The sequence below is a fragment of the Rhinoraja longicauda genome, chromosome 4 (assembly GCF_053455715.1).
Source record: "Rhinoraja longicauda isolate Sanriku21f chromosome 4, sRhiLon1.1, whole genome shotgun sequence".
Taxonomy (NCBI): domain Eukaryota; kingdom Metazoa; phylum Chordata; class Chondrichthyes; order Rajiformes; family Arhynchobatidae; genus Rhinoraja; species Rhinoraja longicauda.
This window is the reverse complement of record NC_135956.1, coordinates 32,806,349-32,823,975: the sequence shown is the minus strand read 5'-3', so window position 1 is coordinate 32,823,975 and position 17,627 is coordinate 32,806,349. Positions and strand designations below refer to the sequence as shown.

Below are 17,627 nucleotides of genomic sequence, written 5' to 3'. Positions count from 1 at the left end.
TGGGAGGATGGCAATATATTATAATAATCATCATTGAAGGTATTTATTCACAAAATACTGGAGCAACTCAGCAGGTCAGGCAGCATCTCAGGAGAGAAGGAATGGGCGACTTTTCGGATCAAGACCCTGGTGACTTGAGAGTTATTGGGAATTTACAGATGATTTGGTTTCCATGCACTACTGTTCTTCTTTCCAGGTAGGAATAGAAGAAATGATTTTGAAAGATGCAGTTGTAGCCACCTTGCAAATGTTGCAACACCTCCTGTGGGAGGTGCATACTGCAGCCACAATGCACTGCTGGAGGATATCTTGGTGTCACCAAAACTGGCTTCTTTATTACTGAGAAAGTGGGATAACATAGAATGAGTGTGAATGGGTGATCGATGGTCGGCATGGACTCTCTGGGCCAAAGGTCCTGTATCTGTACTGTATCTCTAAACTAAACTATAGCTCCCACGACACCCAACAGAATTGAATGCGCTCTTACTTTCATACTTTCACTGCCAGTATTTGATTTCCAATTGTGAACCCCCCCCCCCCCCCCAGTAATAAAGAAGCCAGATTTGTTGGCAACAAGATATTCTCCAGCAGTGCATTGTGGCTGCAGTATGCACCTCCCACAGGAGGTGTTGTAACATTTGCAAGGCTACAGCTGCATCTTTCAAAATCATTTCCTCTATTCCTACCTGGAAAGAAGAGCAGTAGTGCATAGAAACCAAATCATCTGCAGATTCCCAATAACTCTCAAGTCACCCTGATGATGATGATTATTATAATAATAATAATATATTGCCATCCTCCCAAGCCTCGCCTTAAATTTTAACTGGAACAACATCCTCTGCCCTTCCATTTTGCTACACTGCGATTTCCTTGTATCATAAGGCAATTGTCTGAAGAAGGATCTCAACCCAAAATGTCACCCATTCCTTCTCTCTAGAGATGCTGCCTGTCCTGCTGAGTTACACCAGCATTTTTTGTATACTTGCTTGCTATGCATGACAGCTAGGTAGAAGAGAGCAGAAGGGTCCAGATCCGAAACATCACCTATCCACGTTCTCCTGAGATGCTGCTTGACCTACTTAGTTACTCCAACACATTGTGTCTTCTCTTCTAGAAAAGGACAATGTCACTTGTTAGTGAGAGAAAGTTCAGAATTTTTGTTTGCATGAGTTATCTACTGAATTCCAGAGCTTAGGTGTGAAGATATGGCTGTTAATGGAAAATTATACTCGAACAATGATAAGATTCAAGATAACTAACATTGACATCGCAAGTACAAGACAACCTCTGACATTTGGTAGTATTATCAGTTGGATCTCCCTGAGGGAGTGCTAAGGGGGTGTCGATGTCGTCTATCGCTAGGAACTTCACTAAAGCGGAGAAGTGTATATTGTTGATTATAAAAATAGAGGCTGAGTCATTTTTGTCAAGTGACTTGCCTCCTGATGCCACACAGTCTGCCAGCACCCTCAAAGCACAAGCTAGGAGTTTGAAAGAACACTTGAACATTTAAAAAACCACTGATGCTGGAAATCTATCTATATACTAAAACTCGTTTGTTTGTTCCTGAACTACAGCCAAAACGGTACACTCTTCACGATAATTTTAGGCCCACCTTACTCATCGTTGTCCCTTTGGTGCTAATGGAAGAAGTTTCATTGAAATCGGTGTTATATTTTTGAAGTTATTTACATTTTAAAGTTTAAACCTTTTGGATCTTTGGGTCAACTGGGCTTGTATTCGCTGGAATTTAGAAGGATGAGAGGGGATCTTATAGAAACATATAAAATTCTTAAAGGTTTGGACAGGGTAGATGCAGGAAAAATGTTCACGATAATAATAATAATAATAATAATATTCATTTATTGTCATTGCAACGAGTACAACGAAATTAAAAAATAGCCAATCCTGACGGTGCGTACAAACATATATGCAATAAATGCAAAAACAAATAAATACAATTATATTAAGTACAAAGATTTTTTAACAGTGTTGCCTAGTGCAGAAGGTAGTGTTCAGTTCTCGTATGGCCCTGGGGTAAAAACTGTTCTTATGTCTGTTTGTTCGGGATTTGATCGACCTGAAACGTCGACCAGAGGGCAGATGAACAAACAGACGGTGGCCGGGGTGGGATGGATCTTTTATTATTTTGCCTGCTCTACTGAGGCAGCGTAGGCTGAACAGGTGCTCCAGGGAGGGCAGTGAGCAGCCGATGATCTTCTGGGCAGTCGTGATGACCCTCTGAAGGGCCTTCCTGTCCTTTTCTGAGCAGCTGGCATACCATGTGGTTATACAGTATGCCAGCACACTCTCGATGGAGCAACGATAGAAGGACATCATGAGCTTCTCCTGCAGGTTGGTTTTCCTGAGGATCCTCAGGAAGTGGAGTCTCTGCTGTGCCTTCTTTACTGTGGTGATGGTGTTGGTAGACCAGGTAAGATCCTCTGCGATGTGCGTACCCAGGAACCTGAAAGCGGGTACCCTTTCCACACACCCCATTGATGTAGAGTGGGTCGTATTCTACACTGGTTTTCCTGAAGTCAATTATAAGTTCCTTTGTTTTGGAGGAGTTCAGGACAAGATTGTTCACTGAACACCATGCTGCCAGCCTTTGGATTTCATCCCTATAGGCTGTCTCATCTCCTCCTGAGATGAGTCCAACCACAGTCGTGTCATCCGCGAACTTGATGATGGTGTTGGTGGGATGGGTGGGGGCGCAGTCGCGAGTGTAGAGGGAGTAAAGGATGGGGCTCAACACACAGCCCTGTGGTGAGCCGGTGCTCAGTGTAATGGTGGAGGAGAGGTGAGGGCCTATTTTGACGGTCTGGGGGCGGTTGGTCAGGAAGTCCTTGATCCATTGGCAGATGGTTTGGGAAAATCCAAGGTCAGAAAGTTTGGTGACCAGTCTGCTCGGGATGACCGTGTTAAAGGCAGAGCTGAAGTCGAGGAAGAGCATCCTCACATAGCTCCCCTGGTGTTCAAGGTGGGTCAGTGCAGTGTGAAGAGCAGTGTCGATGGCATCCCCTGTAGACCTATTTGCTCTGTAGGCAAACTGGTATGGGTCGAAGGTGGGTGGGAGGCTGACTTTGATGTGCTGCAGGACCAGTCTCTCGAAGCACTTTGTGATGACCGGTGTGAGTGCTACCGGACGGTAGTCGTTAAGGCCGCTGATGACAGACTTTTTCGGCAGTGGGATGATTGTGGCAGACTTCAGGCAGGGAGGGATGGTGGATTTTAAAAGGGACAGGTTGAAGATTTTTGTGAAGACCTCAGATAATTGGTCTGCACATTCCCTCAGCACTCTGCCCGTCACACCATCGGGGCCTGCAGCTTTCCTGGGATTCACTGCTCTGAGCACGCGCTTAACATCATACTCCTGCACAGTGAAGGTGTTGCTGTCAGGTGCTGGAGAGGGTGTTATGTCTGCCACTGTAGCTTTCACCTCGAAACGAGCAAAGAAACAGTTAAGTTCCTCTGCCAGCGAGGCGTCGCCGTCGGCAGTCGTGCGGTTGCTGGTCTTGTAGTTGGTGACGTGCTGGATGCCTTGCCATACCCGCCGTGGGTCATTGTTGGTAAAGTGGTCCTCAATCTTCCTCTTGTAGGACGCTTTGGCATCCTTGATGCCTCTCTTCAGGTTGGTTCTAGCAGCACTGTATAGAGCTCTATCACTAGACCTGAAGGCGGTGTTACGGTCCTTGAGGAGAGACCTGACATCCTTTGTCATCCAGGGCTTCTGATTGGGATACAACCGGATACGTTTGTCGACGGTGACATTGTCAACACAGTTTTGGATGTAGCAGAGTACAGTTGATGTATACTCCTCCAAGTCCTGATCCTCAAAAATATCCCAGTTGGTCCTTTCGAAGCAATCCTGCAGCTGCGAGGAAGCTCCTTCAGGCCATGTCTTAACAGTCTTTATGGTGACTGGAGCTTTCCTCCTGAGTGGGGTGTACGCTGGAGTTAAGAATATGGACAGGTGATCTGACTGCCCCAGGTGTGGTAGTGGTGCTGACCTGAAACCCTTCTTAATATTTGAATAAACCTTGTCTAGTGTGTTTTTCCCCCTGGTAGCACATCTTATGTGTTGTTCAAGTTTCGGGAGAACTGACTTTGGGTCTGCATGATTGAAGTCCCCGGCTATGATGTGGGCTGCTTCTGGATATGTGCTCTGTTGTGAGTTTATTGCACCGAGCAGGTAGCCTAGAGCTGTGCTAGCGTTAGCATTCGGTGGGATGTAGACTGCTGTTACTATAACCCCTGTAAATTCACGAGGAAGGTAAAAAGGCCTGCATTTAACTGTTAGGGACTCCAGATCAGGAGAACAATGGCTATCTATGATTTGGATGTTAGTGCACCAGTTGTTGTGCACGTAAATGCATAACCCCCCCCCCCCCCCTTGCTCTTACCGGAGTCGATGTTTCTGTCCCAACGAAACGCTGTACGCCCGGCTAGCTCAATGGCTCCGTCTGGGATAAGTGGATGAAGCCATGTCTCTGTTACTAAGAGAATGCAACAGTCCTCCACGAGTTTGTTTGCTGATATCTGTAGTTTTAGTTCGTCCATTTTGTTGATGATGGATCTGGCGTTGGTGAGAAACATGCTAGGTAGCGGTGGTTTGTGTGGCTGTCTCTTTAGCTTGGCAAGTATACTGGACCGGCGTCCTCGCTTTTGCTTCCTGTTTCTCCTCCGCCTGCGACGCCTGTTCGCGCCGACAACTATCCACGGAGAGCCCGGTGTCCTGGCTATCTCTTCCGGTATATTTTGCGGGTGTGGAAATTCGCGCATAAGGTCCCAATTGCACTGGAATCCTATGATCAGAAGATCCTTGCGGTTGTAAGTAGGATTTGCCTGATTTGCATGACTAAAATTGACTAACAGACATAACACAGATAACACACATAAAACGCACCGAAAGGGAGAGCTGTGGGCCGCTGCGTCCGTGCGCGCCGCCATCTTCCGCCAAATGTTGGGGGAGTCCAGAACCAGGGGTCACGGTTTAAGAATAAGGGCTAGGCCATTTAGGACTGAAATGAGGAAAACCTTTTTCACCCAGAGTGTTGTAAATCTGTGGAATTCTCTGCCACAGAAGGCAGTGGAGGCCAATTTACTCAATGTTTTCAAGAGAGAGTTAGATTTAGCTCTTAGGGCTGTGGGAATTAAGGGATATGGGGAAAAGGCCGGAACGGAGTACTGATTTTGGATGTCAGCCATGATCATATTGAATGGCAGTGCTGGCTTGAGGGGCTGAATGGCCTACTCCTGCACCTATTTTCTATGTTTCTATAACCCTTAGCAACATTTCCACTCAGTGCCATCTTGGACAAAGCAGTCGGCTTTGTTGGCACTGAGTCATCCTCCTTCAACAGTGAGTGCATTGTGGTTGCAGTGTGCATCTCCTCCAAGAGGTGACGCAACCATTGCAAGGTGACTTCAATGCTATTTTTCAAAACCTCCTCCACGACTGCCACCTGAAAGAAAGGGCTGTAGGCACATAGAAATCACGCTATGTGCAGATTCCTGTTCACTCTCGAGGTACCCTGATGGCAATACATTGACATCACTTTTATTGCCATAAATCAACATCCTGGAACTCGCAACGAAACAGAGTAGCAAGAGTACCCTCTCTTGTATCTCAGTGGTTTCAAAAAATGGCTCATCACCTCCTTTGCTCCTCCAGGAACTAAATGCTTATCTTATTAAAATGCCCACAAACATATTTTAAAAGAGTAATTGCAAAACAAATGATCAATAATATAGAACCTGAAGGAAAGGTTTTGAGATATTAACTGCATTCATTACTTATTATGACAGCATTCACTATTCATTACTATATGTTTAAATACTAAAACTGAGCTGAAATAAGTGTCGCAATGTATAAATTTGTTACAATAATAGCAACCGTTGCTATTTCTATGGTTTTGCTTTGCATTGCAATTATTCTGGTTTGTCAACATTTATTTTGAAAGACAGGAAACTTCCAGGTTTATCAATAAATCTGGGAGAAAGTCCAAGAATTTGTATTGGACAATTGGAAAATTTGTCCAAAAGGCAAGTCAACTGAAAAAGTCAGGTTAAATTTTAAATTTACCGTAATCTGGTATTATGTAGATATGAATTAGGAGTAGGCCACTTAGCCCCACTGTGCTGTTTAATGGAATCATGGATGATCTGATTGTAATCTTGACTTTACATTCATGTGTACATGAGGTACACCCCCTCGCTTACCAACTATTTATCGATCCCTCCATTCATAATTCTCCAGCAAATGAAGTAGTCCATACCCGTGTGCAGCAAGACCCAGACAACATTTTAGGTACGGGCTTATAATTGGAAGGTAACATTTTTGCCACAAATGTGCCAGGTAATGAATACTACTCTTGACATAATATATTATGGAGTATTATCCTTGGGGTTATCATTGATTAGAATCTTAACTGGACCAGTCATACAAATACTGTGGCTAGAACAGTTCAGAGGCTAGGTATTTGGTGGTGAATAATTTACCTGTGGATATTACCAAGGCTGATTTGTTGTCTACAAGTAGCCTGAAGGACTGCTCCCACTTGATTAAATGAGTGCAGAATTGACAACGTGCTACCTTGATTCCATCTAGTAGAAAGCAGGCTACACACTTGATTGGCACACATCGGCTTCCATAGACAATCATCCCCTCCACTACTGACACACTAGCTATAGTATGTACGGTCTACAAATTAACTGCATTCTCTTACTGCATGCAACTGGGCAGCGATAGAGTTGCTGCCTTACAGCTCTTGCAGGGTCGCAGACCCGGGTTCGATCCCAACTATGGGTGCTGTCTGAACAGAGTTTGTACGTTCTCCCCGAGACCTGTGTGGGTTTTCTCCGAGATCTTCGGTTTCCTCCTACACTCCAAAGACGTACAGGTATGTAGGTAAATATAAAAAAAATTCCTAACTGTGTAGAATAGTTAATATGCGGGGGGTCGCTGGTCGGTGTGGGCCAAAGGGCCTGTTTTTGCTCTGTAACTCTAAACTAAACTGATAAACTTAATATGGTGAGTCTACTTCTATTGTCTTCTGCCTCTGGGCTCCAGCAGCGTGATCTGCAATGCAATTGGGTAATATGGTGGCTCTGCACCACCTCTTCTGCCCCTCCTGCCTACCCTCTCCAAATCCTCCCCAGTGGTGCTTTGCTAGCGGTGGATGGTGTCATTCTAATATTTTTTTAAATGCGTGATAGATTGAAGTAAAGTTTTAAAATTAGAATTTGCCGTTCAGTCTTAAATGTTTGTGTGGTCCAAGAGACTTCTGTTCAAGCACGATTCCAGGGTATCTCACCAACAGACCATAAATGGTTCTAAATGTAAGCCTGATTTCGATTGAGTAGGATATTGCTGGTTTTGTTGTAAAGTCCACAGGCGTTTCATAATTTGTTTTTCTGGATCAATGAAATAAATGAATGACAGCAAATGCATTTAATTACGAAACATTGTATATGCAAAGCAGGTGAGACATTCTTAATTTTTGTTGAAATGCAAGAGATGAAAGTGATACTCAACATTTGTTTCCCCCCCCCCCCCCCCCCGCCAAACCACTACATTGCAAGACGTTTAGGAAGGAACTGCAGATGCTGGTTTAAACTGAAAATAGACACAAAATGCTGGAGTAACTCAGCGGGGCAGGTAGCATCTCTGGATAGGAAAGGGGGACGTTTTGGGTTAATACCCTTCTTCAGACTGAGCCTGGGGAGAGGGAAGTGTAAGGTGTGAAAATGAAACAAAGGGGGTGCAGATCAAGGAATATGTCTGAGAGCAGGAGGAATCACAGAGGGGGAGCTGTGAGAGAGGATGTTGCAGAACTCAAGGAGGAGAACTTCTTCAAACTAGACATACCTTGAGGAGTGGAGCAGACAAAATGTGTAGGAGTCCAGAACCAGTTGAAGTAGATTGGCAGGCAGATACAAGTGGAAGAAAATGATTATCTGCAGTTTGCTTTTTGTTTTATTCTCTGAGAAAGTTTGAAAGTAATTACAGTAATTTAGAACAAATAATTATCACCTTTATCATTGTTTGCTTATGCAGGCAGCACTAGATATGTGTCCAGAAATGCCTGAAAAGTGTTATTTTTCATGGGACTGGTGCAGCAGTTTTGGGAAAACTGGTGGAAACACCAGGGAGGCCTCCATTGTGCACAGAAACTGGTTGCCAGTGCGGCTTCCAGATAAAAATGAAGTGTCAGTGCCCACGGCGGTTTTTGCATTTAAAATACTAATTCACAGACGGTTGAGATGAACAATTGATATTAACATGTAATGTGGCATTGTAATGGAAATGTCAAGGTATAAAGCACTCCCTGGAGGTATTGTGAACTTCAAGGCTGTGGAGTCTTTGTTATTTTGTTTTTCTCCTCAAATCAAGATCCTTAAATGTTACGGCTATGGCACAGCTGGGACTTTGCTATTAATATCAATATTGCTTTGACGCTATTTCACTCAAAGAAAAATATTTCCAGCATGTCCATTTTTTTCTCCTTGCTTGCTCCTTGCTTCATTTCTGTTCTAACAAGCAGCTGTTAATTCATTGATGCAAGTACTCGTACTCAAAAAACTTCACTTTGGATTTCAAAATGTCATTCCTAACTTGAGGCCATGCTTCTGTTTTGTTTATTTTTGCAGTTAACTTTCTTGATTTTACCAATATTATCCCAGAATGTGTTAGATTGGGCATCTTTTTTTGAAACCTTTTTAATATGCTCGCAGGTTGTGGACATTGCTGGCAAAGTTAATATTTATTAACCACCACTAATTACTCTCTAGAAAAGAGTTGGTCGCATCTGTAGCCAGATGTAGACTTGATGGGGTAGAATTGACAGATTTTCCCCTGTGAAGAATGTGGGAATCTGGTAAATTTTGTGGTTAACGTTACTGAGACTAGTTTTTATTTTCATGTTTATCTCATTACTTGAAATAAAATTTCCCAGTTGCCATGATGGACATCAAGCATGTGTGTCTGGACTGCATACTGTCTTTAATTATGCAGACTTAACTACTTTCTGAAAGTTTTATTTCAACAACCTTCCAATAGAAATCTACCTTTTTAATAAATAAATTACCTGATAGAGTCCTAAGGACTCTATTGCTGAATGACTAATAGTGTTGCTTGTCATTTAAATTTCTCCGTTTCACAAGTCTGATATCATCAGATCCCGGCAAGAGATGGAAAAAATGGATCTTGTGGGGGGGGTGTTAAATGAATATTTCTTATCTGTATTTAATGTGGGGATAGATTTGGAGATTATCGGTGTTGGAGAAATTAATAGTTTTGTTGCAAAGATAGACAACATTGCAGATGAGGAGGTGCTGGAGGTTTAAAAACACATTAAAGTACATAAATCCCTGGAACCTAATCAAATGTATTCCCTGGATATGTGGGCTGGTAGGAATGAGGTGTTGCATTTTGGTAAGACAAACCTGGGCAGGACTTGTACAGTAGATGGTGGGGCACTAAGTGCTGTAGAACAGAAAGATCCTGGGATGCAAGTACATCCATGAACGTGGTGTCAAATATAGACAGGGTGGTGAAGAAGACATTTGGCAGTCTTTACTTCATCAGTCAGGGTATTGAGTGCAGGAGTTCAGATGACCTGATACAGCTATACAGTGTTGGTCAGGCCACATTTGGAGTACTCTACCTTGCTATAGGAAGGATGGTGTTCAACCAGAAATTGTGTAAAAAAAGATGTATAAGGATGTTACTGGATCTGGAAGATTTAGTTATAAGAAATAACTATTGGCTGGGTTTTTACCTGAAGCATAGGATGCTGAGGGTTGACCTTGTAGAAGTATACAAAATGATGGGGGGGGGGCTTGGATAAGATGAATAGCCACAGTCTTTATCCCAGGCTAGGTGAGAGGGGCAAGACTTAAAAGGGAGTTGATGGACAACTTTCACACAGATAGTGGTGCATATATGGAACTAGATGGGTGAAATTCTGATGTTTAAAAGAGACGTGAACACACACATGGTTAGCAAAAGTTTAGAGGGATATGGTCCAGGCACAGACAAAGTGGGACTAGCTCTGGTACGAATCTTGATCGGCAAGGGCGACTTGGGCCAAAGGGCTTGATTCCATGCTGTATAGCTACACAACTTGATGATTTTATGACTAAAGATTTCAAACAAACACCAAGACTTAGGGTGGCAAGAAAGACCTTCCTCTTCAGATCTTTGTGTGGTTGGAGTATCGTTCACACCAAGCTACCCATGTGTTGATGCACTGGAAATGAAACATTGCTCATCTCCTTAATTGCATCTTTGCTAGGAAGATCTGTTTAAAGAAAATGCAGAGGTGTTTGTTAATGTTCATTCTGCACATCAAAACAGAACTCTTCTGTACAGATTGTTCTTGGGGATGCATATTAAAATAATGATCAGCTGATACTCTGAATCTATCAGGGCGATGACAAATGTTCTCTGGTTTGCCTGAAAATCACTAAGTACCAAAGTAAACTGTAGTGTAGGAAAATAACTGCAGATGCTGGTACAAATCGAAGGTATCACAAAATGCGGGAGTAACTCAGTAGGTCAGGCAGCATCTAGGAGAGAGGGAATGGGTGACGTTTCGGGTCGAGACCCTTCCTCAGACTGAAAGTAAACTAGGCTGCATTGATTGAGGTGCATTGATTTTTTTGCATGCTGTCCAAGTAAATCAGATAATACTATATTTGAGTATAATAAAGCCATATACAAGACTACCAGGTAGTGCCAAGAAAAAAATACCAGATTGCAGAATATAGTTTACAGCATTATAATGTTACATTTCAGAGAAATATCTTCTCAATGAGGTTGGTTGGAAGATCAGGTCTTGCATATGGGAGGATTGTTCGGTAGTCTGCTAACAGAAGTGCAGAAGCTGTTCCTGTCTGGTGGCTTTCAAGCTTCTACCTGATGGGAGAGGGAAGAAAAGGAAATGACTGGAGTGAAAAATGTCCTTGATATATTGGCCGCATCCCTGAGGCAGAGTGAAGTATAGATGGAGTTGATTACAGAGTGTCTGGTCTGTGTGGTGGACTGAGCTACATTTACAATTCTTTGCAATTTACAGTGGTCCTAAGGAATAGGAGTAGAATTAGGCTACTCGGCCCATCAAGTCTACTCCCCCATTCAATCATGGCTGATCTATCTCCTAACCCCATTCTCCTGCCTTCTCCCCATAACCTTTGACACCCGTGCAAGTCTTGGGCAGAGCTGTTCTCAAACCAAGCTGTGATGCAACCAATAGCATGCCTTTAGCAGTGCAAAGATGTACCAAACTTCCTTAGTCTCCTGAGGAAGTGGAGAAGTTGGTGTGCATTTTGGCTGTAGCTTTGTGGTTGGTCGAGGACAAATTTTTGGTGATACCTATGCCAAGGAACCTGAAGCTCTCGACCATCCCCACTTCAGCACCATTGATGGAGATTGGGCCATGTACTGCACCATGCCTCTTGAAGTCGGTAACCAGTTCTTTCATCTTGCTGATCATTGAGGGAGAGCTTGTTGTCTTGACACTAAGCTCTCTATCTTCTTATCATTGTTCAAGATCCGGCCCATTACAGTGGTGTCCTCTGCAAACTTCTAAATGGTGTTAGAGTAGAATTTGGCCACACGATTGTGAGTGTAAAGGGAGTAGAAAAAGGGGTTGAGAATGTATCCTTGCGGCACCAGTCTTGAGAATTATTATGAATACATTGAGAATAATATTCTTCACATTAAATTTACTGGTGTGACCCATTGGTTTAACCACTTTGCACTCAAACCAATGTCTTAATCAGATTGTGCTGCTATTACAGAGATCCTACCCCACCTACTGGCCTACTTTATTGTGAGATATTGGAGATATCTGAGCTGTATTATCTAAATTTATCGTGATTTGGGCTGTGTTTGTGTAGAAAGAATTCTAGGTTCACGTCTTTAATTTGTCTTTAACTTAAGTTGTACTATAAATGGTGGTTTGATTTCAGCTTTATCCACCACCATCAGTGGTTTTAAATGGCTTTTTTTCAAAACCCATGTCTTATTCATCCAAACAGAAGACGTTGGTTCATTACAGACCTTGAAGAAACAGCTTGCAGATGTTCTGCTTTAGAAACTGAGTAATCGAGCTAATTTCTTTAAATGGATTTTCATCTTTTGCTGAAGTGTCAGAATCATCATATATGCTTATGTTTTCAGTCTGAACCTTCTCCAGTTTTTATTCAAAGTTAACGTTGCGTTTTTCCCCACTTAGTACAAATTTTAATTTAGGTTTTTATAAGTAATTGGAATATTATCACTGGGATGACTAAAATCCATACAATTATGAAAAGTTAACCTTGGGTTTTAGCTTGTGCTAATAATACACTTCCCTTTGTTACTTTAAATTATCACCTTGCATTGTTTCTATGATAGCAACAGCTGGTGCATTAACCTCACAGCTCAAAGTAATCTTTTCACCAAATAAAATTCCAGGTTCAAAAACCATATTCTATCTTTTCTATTTAACATTCAAAATACAATTTCACTGAAATTAAAATAACAATGAAGAAGTGTGTCAGGAGGAACTGCAGATGCTGGTTTACAAGAATCGGGGGAAACTTTCAGAAATTAATTGGGGAAGACTGTTTGCAATTAATGGGGACATCTGTTAAATGGGAGGCTTTTAAATGTAAGATGGAAGAGTTCAGGGCCAACATAATCCTGTTAGAGTGAAGGGCAAGGCTGGCAGGAGTAGGGAAACGTGAATGACAAGAGATATTGAGGTCCTTGTCAAGAAAAAGTGATGTGTCATGGTATAAAAGTGTGAAAAAGCGCACACCCAGATTCAGACAGTTTCTTCCCAGCTGTTATCAGGCAACTGAATCATCTTACCACAGCAAGAGAGCAGTCCTGAACTACTATCTACCTCATTAGGGACCCTCTGACTATCTTTGATTGGACTTTAATGACTTTACCTTGCACTAAACGTTATTCCCTATCATGTATCTGTATACTGTGACCGGTTTGATTGTAATTATACATTGTCTTTCCGCTGGTTGGTTTGCACATAACAAAAACTTTTCATTGTATCTCGGTACATGTGACATTAAACTAAACTAAGCAGATAGCTGTGATCAAGCAAATCCTTGAGGGGTGTATGTGAGAGTACACAAGAGGGAAATCCAGTAAGGGTCACGACTTGGCTTTGGGACATAGGTAAAGAAGGTCCTAAATAGATTCTGCAAGTGTATTACGGTCAAAGCATAAGTGAGGAGAGAATACGGCCTCTATACATGAAGTTCAATTTCCTCCACTTGTATATTGGAAATATACTGTGGAGTTTAGCACTTCAACACACTTTATGACCCATATTATGGTCACTCCATACTGTTTAGCTCCTGATGTTTCATACTCGCTTGATTTCAAATTGCCTACTATTTGTCCTTGCTCATCTTCTTTATACTCCAACCTTTAATTTAAAATTGGTATTCTTCTTTTAAATTCCCTTTTCTCTTTCCTTGTTTGATCACAGAATCTTTGAAATTTATTTCCTCCATTGCACCTCATAATTGGCTGTTCCTCTTGCAGCTCGGTTCGGCAATTTCCTTTTCACATTTAATATCCCTTTTCTGTTTTAAAAAAAAAAGAGTAAATACACTTCCACTTTTGTGTACCCTTCTTTATTTGTCCTGTTACAAAGGAAAATGACACAAGGTTATTCCACTGTTCTGGAAAATCAAAAACCAAGTTGAGAGCTCCATAACCTTGAATTTCCCTGCATTTATTGAAAGATATACCGTAGGGATGATCAACCTACAATCAAAAATAATTAACTCTGAACGTATGAATGAAAGGTCTTGCTTTTTATTAATGTATTGTGCATATGTATATTTGCATCTACAGGTCCATTTACAGATGTAGTAACGACAAATCTCAAATTGAAAAACCCATCAGATAAGAGGGTTTGCTTCAAAGTGAAGACTACAGCACCACGCCGGTACTGTGTACGGCCCAACAGTGGAATTATTGACCCAGGATCAATGGTTACTGTTTCTGGTAAGAATTTTTCTAAAATAGAGTGCCTGTAATGAATGTAAGAGAATTGAACAATTTTTAACATGATATTGTGAAATCTTGCTGCTTTCATCATTGGTTGAAAATTGTGTTGAACTTATTTAGAATACAAGATCATACATCAGTCAGATTTATCACATACATCCCAATGTCAGCTTGCATTTTCAGGTTTCTAGCTACAGTGAGTGCGGTAGTGTTAATAAGTATACATTTATGAACCAGTAACTCCAAGATGTAGTAAGTAAGTATTGTGCTGAAATTGCAAATATGTCAATGTCAGAAATGCTCAAAGTGAATTTGAGGGTGAAATTAGTAGCAAAGTTGATAAAATTGACAAATTCTGCACGTGCAGAAGGCAGGACCAATGCATTTGCTATGGTACTGTTAAGGTAGGATAGATGTGATGTTGGCAATGTGCAACAGTCCACATTCTATATCTTTGCTGTGGTGCTCCTCCCCAGCTCTCTTTGCTACATTTAACGACTGCATTCTGCACATTTGTCTCCAACCCCCCCTGCCTTCGAAGGATATCTCTATCTCTATCCACCTCTGGAGTCTAGCTATTCACTGATATTTAATAAACCCACTGGCTCCCACGGATATCTCAATTAAGCCTCCTCCCACCCTACCATGTGGCCATGTGCAAGGTTGCCATCCCTTTCTCTCAGTTTCTCTATCTCTGTTGCATATGTTTTTGAAATTAGGCTTTCTGTTTCAAGATAGCTGAAATGTCGTCTTTTTGTCAGGAAACATTCCTTAATTTCCTGCACTTTTCTCTCTCCATCTCCCCCCGGACAGAACAGAGATGGAGCTCCCCTGGCCCTTGCCATTCGCCCTATCCACTTTCACATCCATCGCATCTTTCATCATAATTTCTGCCAACTGCTGTGTGATTTTTTTGTTTTTCCCACAGCCATGTCTTTCCCTTCCCACTTCTACGTTTCTGATTTGATTATCTAAATGAAGATTTAGTAGCCTGTTTATCTTTTAGAAAAAGCAATCAAGGCTATCACTGTCTTTGAGGCCTAACTAAATTAGACAGCAGATACTGAAGACTATGTATGCCCAGTGAAACCATAGAAGCTATGCTTTAACCCAGAGATGTGGCCTTCATATGCCAGGAAGGATGTTGTTTTGTAATACATAGTTGCTAAATAATCACAAGCATCCCAGAAAAACATAACAGTTGTTTGTTCAAATACAAGTAAACTTTCAATGGCATGGTAAACATTGATAAATCCAACATATTTTGTACTTTAACTTTTGAAAATTTAGACACTTGTTTCTTTGCATGTTCCAAAAAGTCTTTATTTTCAATCTCATCCTGAATTTTTTTTGGTAAATGTGTAAGGGAAGCATTGAATTAGAATTCTGATCCTATTTAGATTTGTGCCTCCCATAAAATTTTCAATCTGATGAAGGAGACACATAATTGCTTAAGCTGTAACGAGTCCTAGACAGCTGTTGCTGCTTTGAATTTGTAATATTGTAAGAGGGAGTGCTAAAGATCAGAGTATGTAGAACAACACAAGTTTGATAAAGGGATGGTGCTTTATGTTTAAAAACATATTATAAAGTAACAAGGCTATTGCAAGCTTTTGCTGTTGACAATGATGACTAGCATTGTTTATTTATTTTATCTCCAGTTTCCTCTTCAGACTTCACACTTGAGCTAAGATGTATTCCACGGATACTGGTTCACCTTTCATATTTTGAAATATTTCATAGAAATGAATGGAAATAATAAGCATTTATGACCTTTCATCAGAGCTGGAGCTCAGTTTTTTTAAAGTAATGATTTGATCACTCTTTCAATTACATTTTTCAATAATTAAAAGATGAGGATTATAGCATGGTTCCCTGGAAAACACTTCTCAAATTTGAATGACCTGTAAGAAAATAGTTTGCCTTAAATAAAATTTCCTTTGAGTTTAAATTCCTCTGTGTGATTGTCCCTTGCTTCACTTGTCTCTTTATAGTTTGGAGAGTCCTCCAAACTCTGTGCCTTAATTCCAGTGTTTTTTGCATTGCAATTTTCCTTTAGCCCAAATTTGCCAGGCATATAGTCCATTGTTGAATGTTTCTTGCATTCATTGTTAAGCTTGCACATTTTTATTGGGAGAACTGCTATAAGGAAAGATGAGGTCAGATTCTGCAGAGGGGAACTTGGAACACATCCTGATATGCTGTTCCTTGTATCTAGATTTGACTTGCTGGTCCATCTCGTTTATGTTTTAATTAATGGAACCAAGTCTGATCTGAATTCATGCACTTGGGAGTGGTTGGGCTTTTGAATCTTCTCTCAGTATTTCTCATTGTTTCTCTTACAGTCTCAGACTTCAACCTCTTTCATCCTGCGCTTCCTCTTCCTTCCCCCCTCTTTTTCATCAACCTGTCCAGCAGATTGCATAGCGGCATACATTACAACGTTACATCTCAGTGGCTGCCTGTTCTTGGGCAATAGCAATTTAGGCAAGATGACTGGCCACTGGGGCTGCGGGAAAATTGCTGCCTTACAGCGCTGACCTGAGTTCGATCCCGACTACAGGTGCTGGCTGTATGGAGTTTGTATGTTGCCCCTATGCCCGCGTGGGTTTGCTCCAGGTGCTCTGGTTTCCCCTCGCGCTCCAAAGACATATAGGTTTGTAGGTTAAATTGGCTTTGGTAAATGTAAGTTGACATTAGTGTGCAGGATAGTGTTAGTGCACGGGGTGATTGGTGGTCGGCACGGACCTGGTGGGCAAAAGGGTCTGTTTTCGCAGTGTATCTTTAAAATCTAAAGACTGCGAGGCACTTAATATGCTGTTGCCCTACTTCTTGTCCTTCACAATTAGCAAATTTGAGGTAGAAAGGGTGTGGTGATAGATTGGGAGCTCTGGAGGAGGGTCTGTAGAAATGAGACAGCCATTTGTGTGGGGGGAGTGGGGGAGAAGGGAGAGGGGAGGGAGGGTTGAGGAGAGAGGGGAGGGGAGGGGAGGAGGGGAGGGGAGGAGGGGAGGGGAGGAGGGGAGGGGGGGGGGAGGACAGGGTGCTGCACCAATGCAGGAGAGGTTTGGGCCCAACTTTGTCTAGTGTTTTCCGAAATCGGCAATGCAGACTTCTCCCTTATTGGGATGTTAGTATGTGCTGTTGAAAATGTAAAAAAATGATTGTCATAATTGCATGCATTAACACTGATGAGCTGACAACTGTAATTATGAGCTATTTGTACAATAAATTAGAAGATCTTGTTGGTGACAAGGAATATATGATATCTCATGTAGGTTTCAAAAAGTGATAGCAACTTCCAAAGGGATTTGGTAGAAGTTCTATACCCGTTTCTGTTTTTAAAAACTTGAAGTTCAGATGAAAATCGAGACATCAAAGTGGAAACTGGCTGAAAATTAAATGACACAAAATGCTGGAGTAACTCAGCGGGTCAGGCAGCATCTCTGGAGAGAAGGAATGGGTGATGTTTTGGGTCGAGACCCTTCTTCAGACTAATGAAATTAAATGACAATGAGTAAGTATTTGTTGGAGGAATTGGGTGGTACTTTGAAGGGAAGAGGAAAGATACTGAGGAAACCTCAGCATGATGTTG

At 41.8% G+C, this 17,627-nt stretch overlaps 1 protein-coding gene across 1 annotated transcript in view; it reads left to right on the top strand.

Annotated features, from left to right (window-relative positions):
- Positions 1-17,627, top strand: part of LOC144592676 (vesicle-associated membrane protein-associated protein A-like) — a 63,971-nt gene that overhangs the window by 18,529 nt on the left and 27,815 nt on the right. Inside the window, exon 2 of the mRNA XM_078397471.1 lies at positions 13,877-14,029. Within this exon, the coding sequence (XP_078253597.1) occupies positions 13,877-14,029 (153 nt within the window). The remainder of the gene's footprint in view (positions 1-13,876; positions 14,030-17,627) is intronic.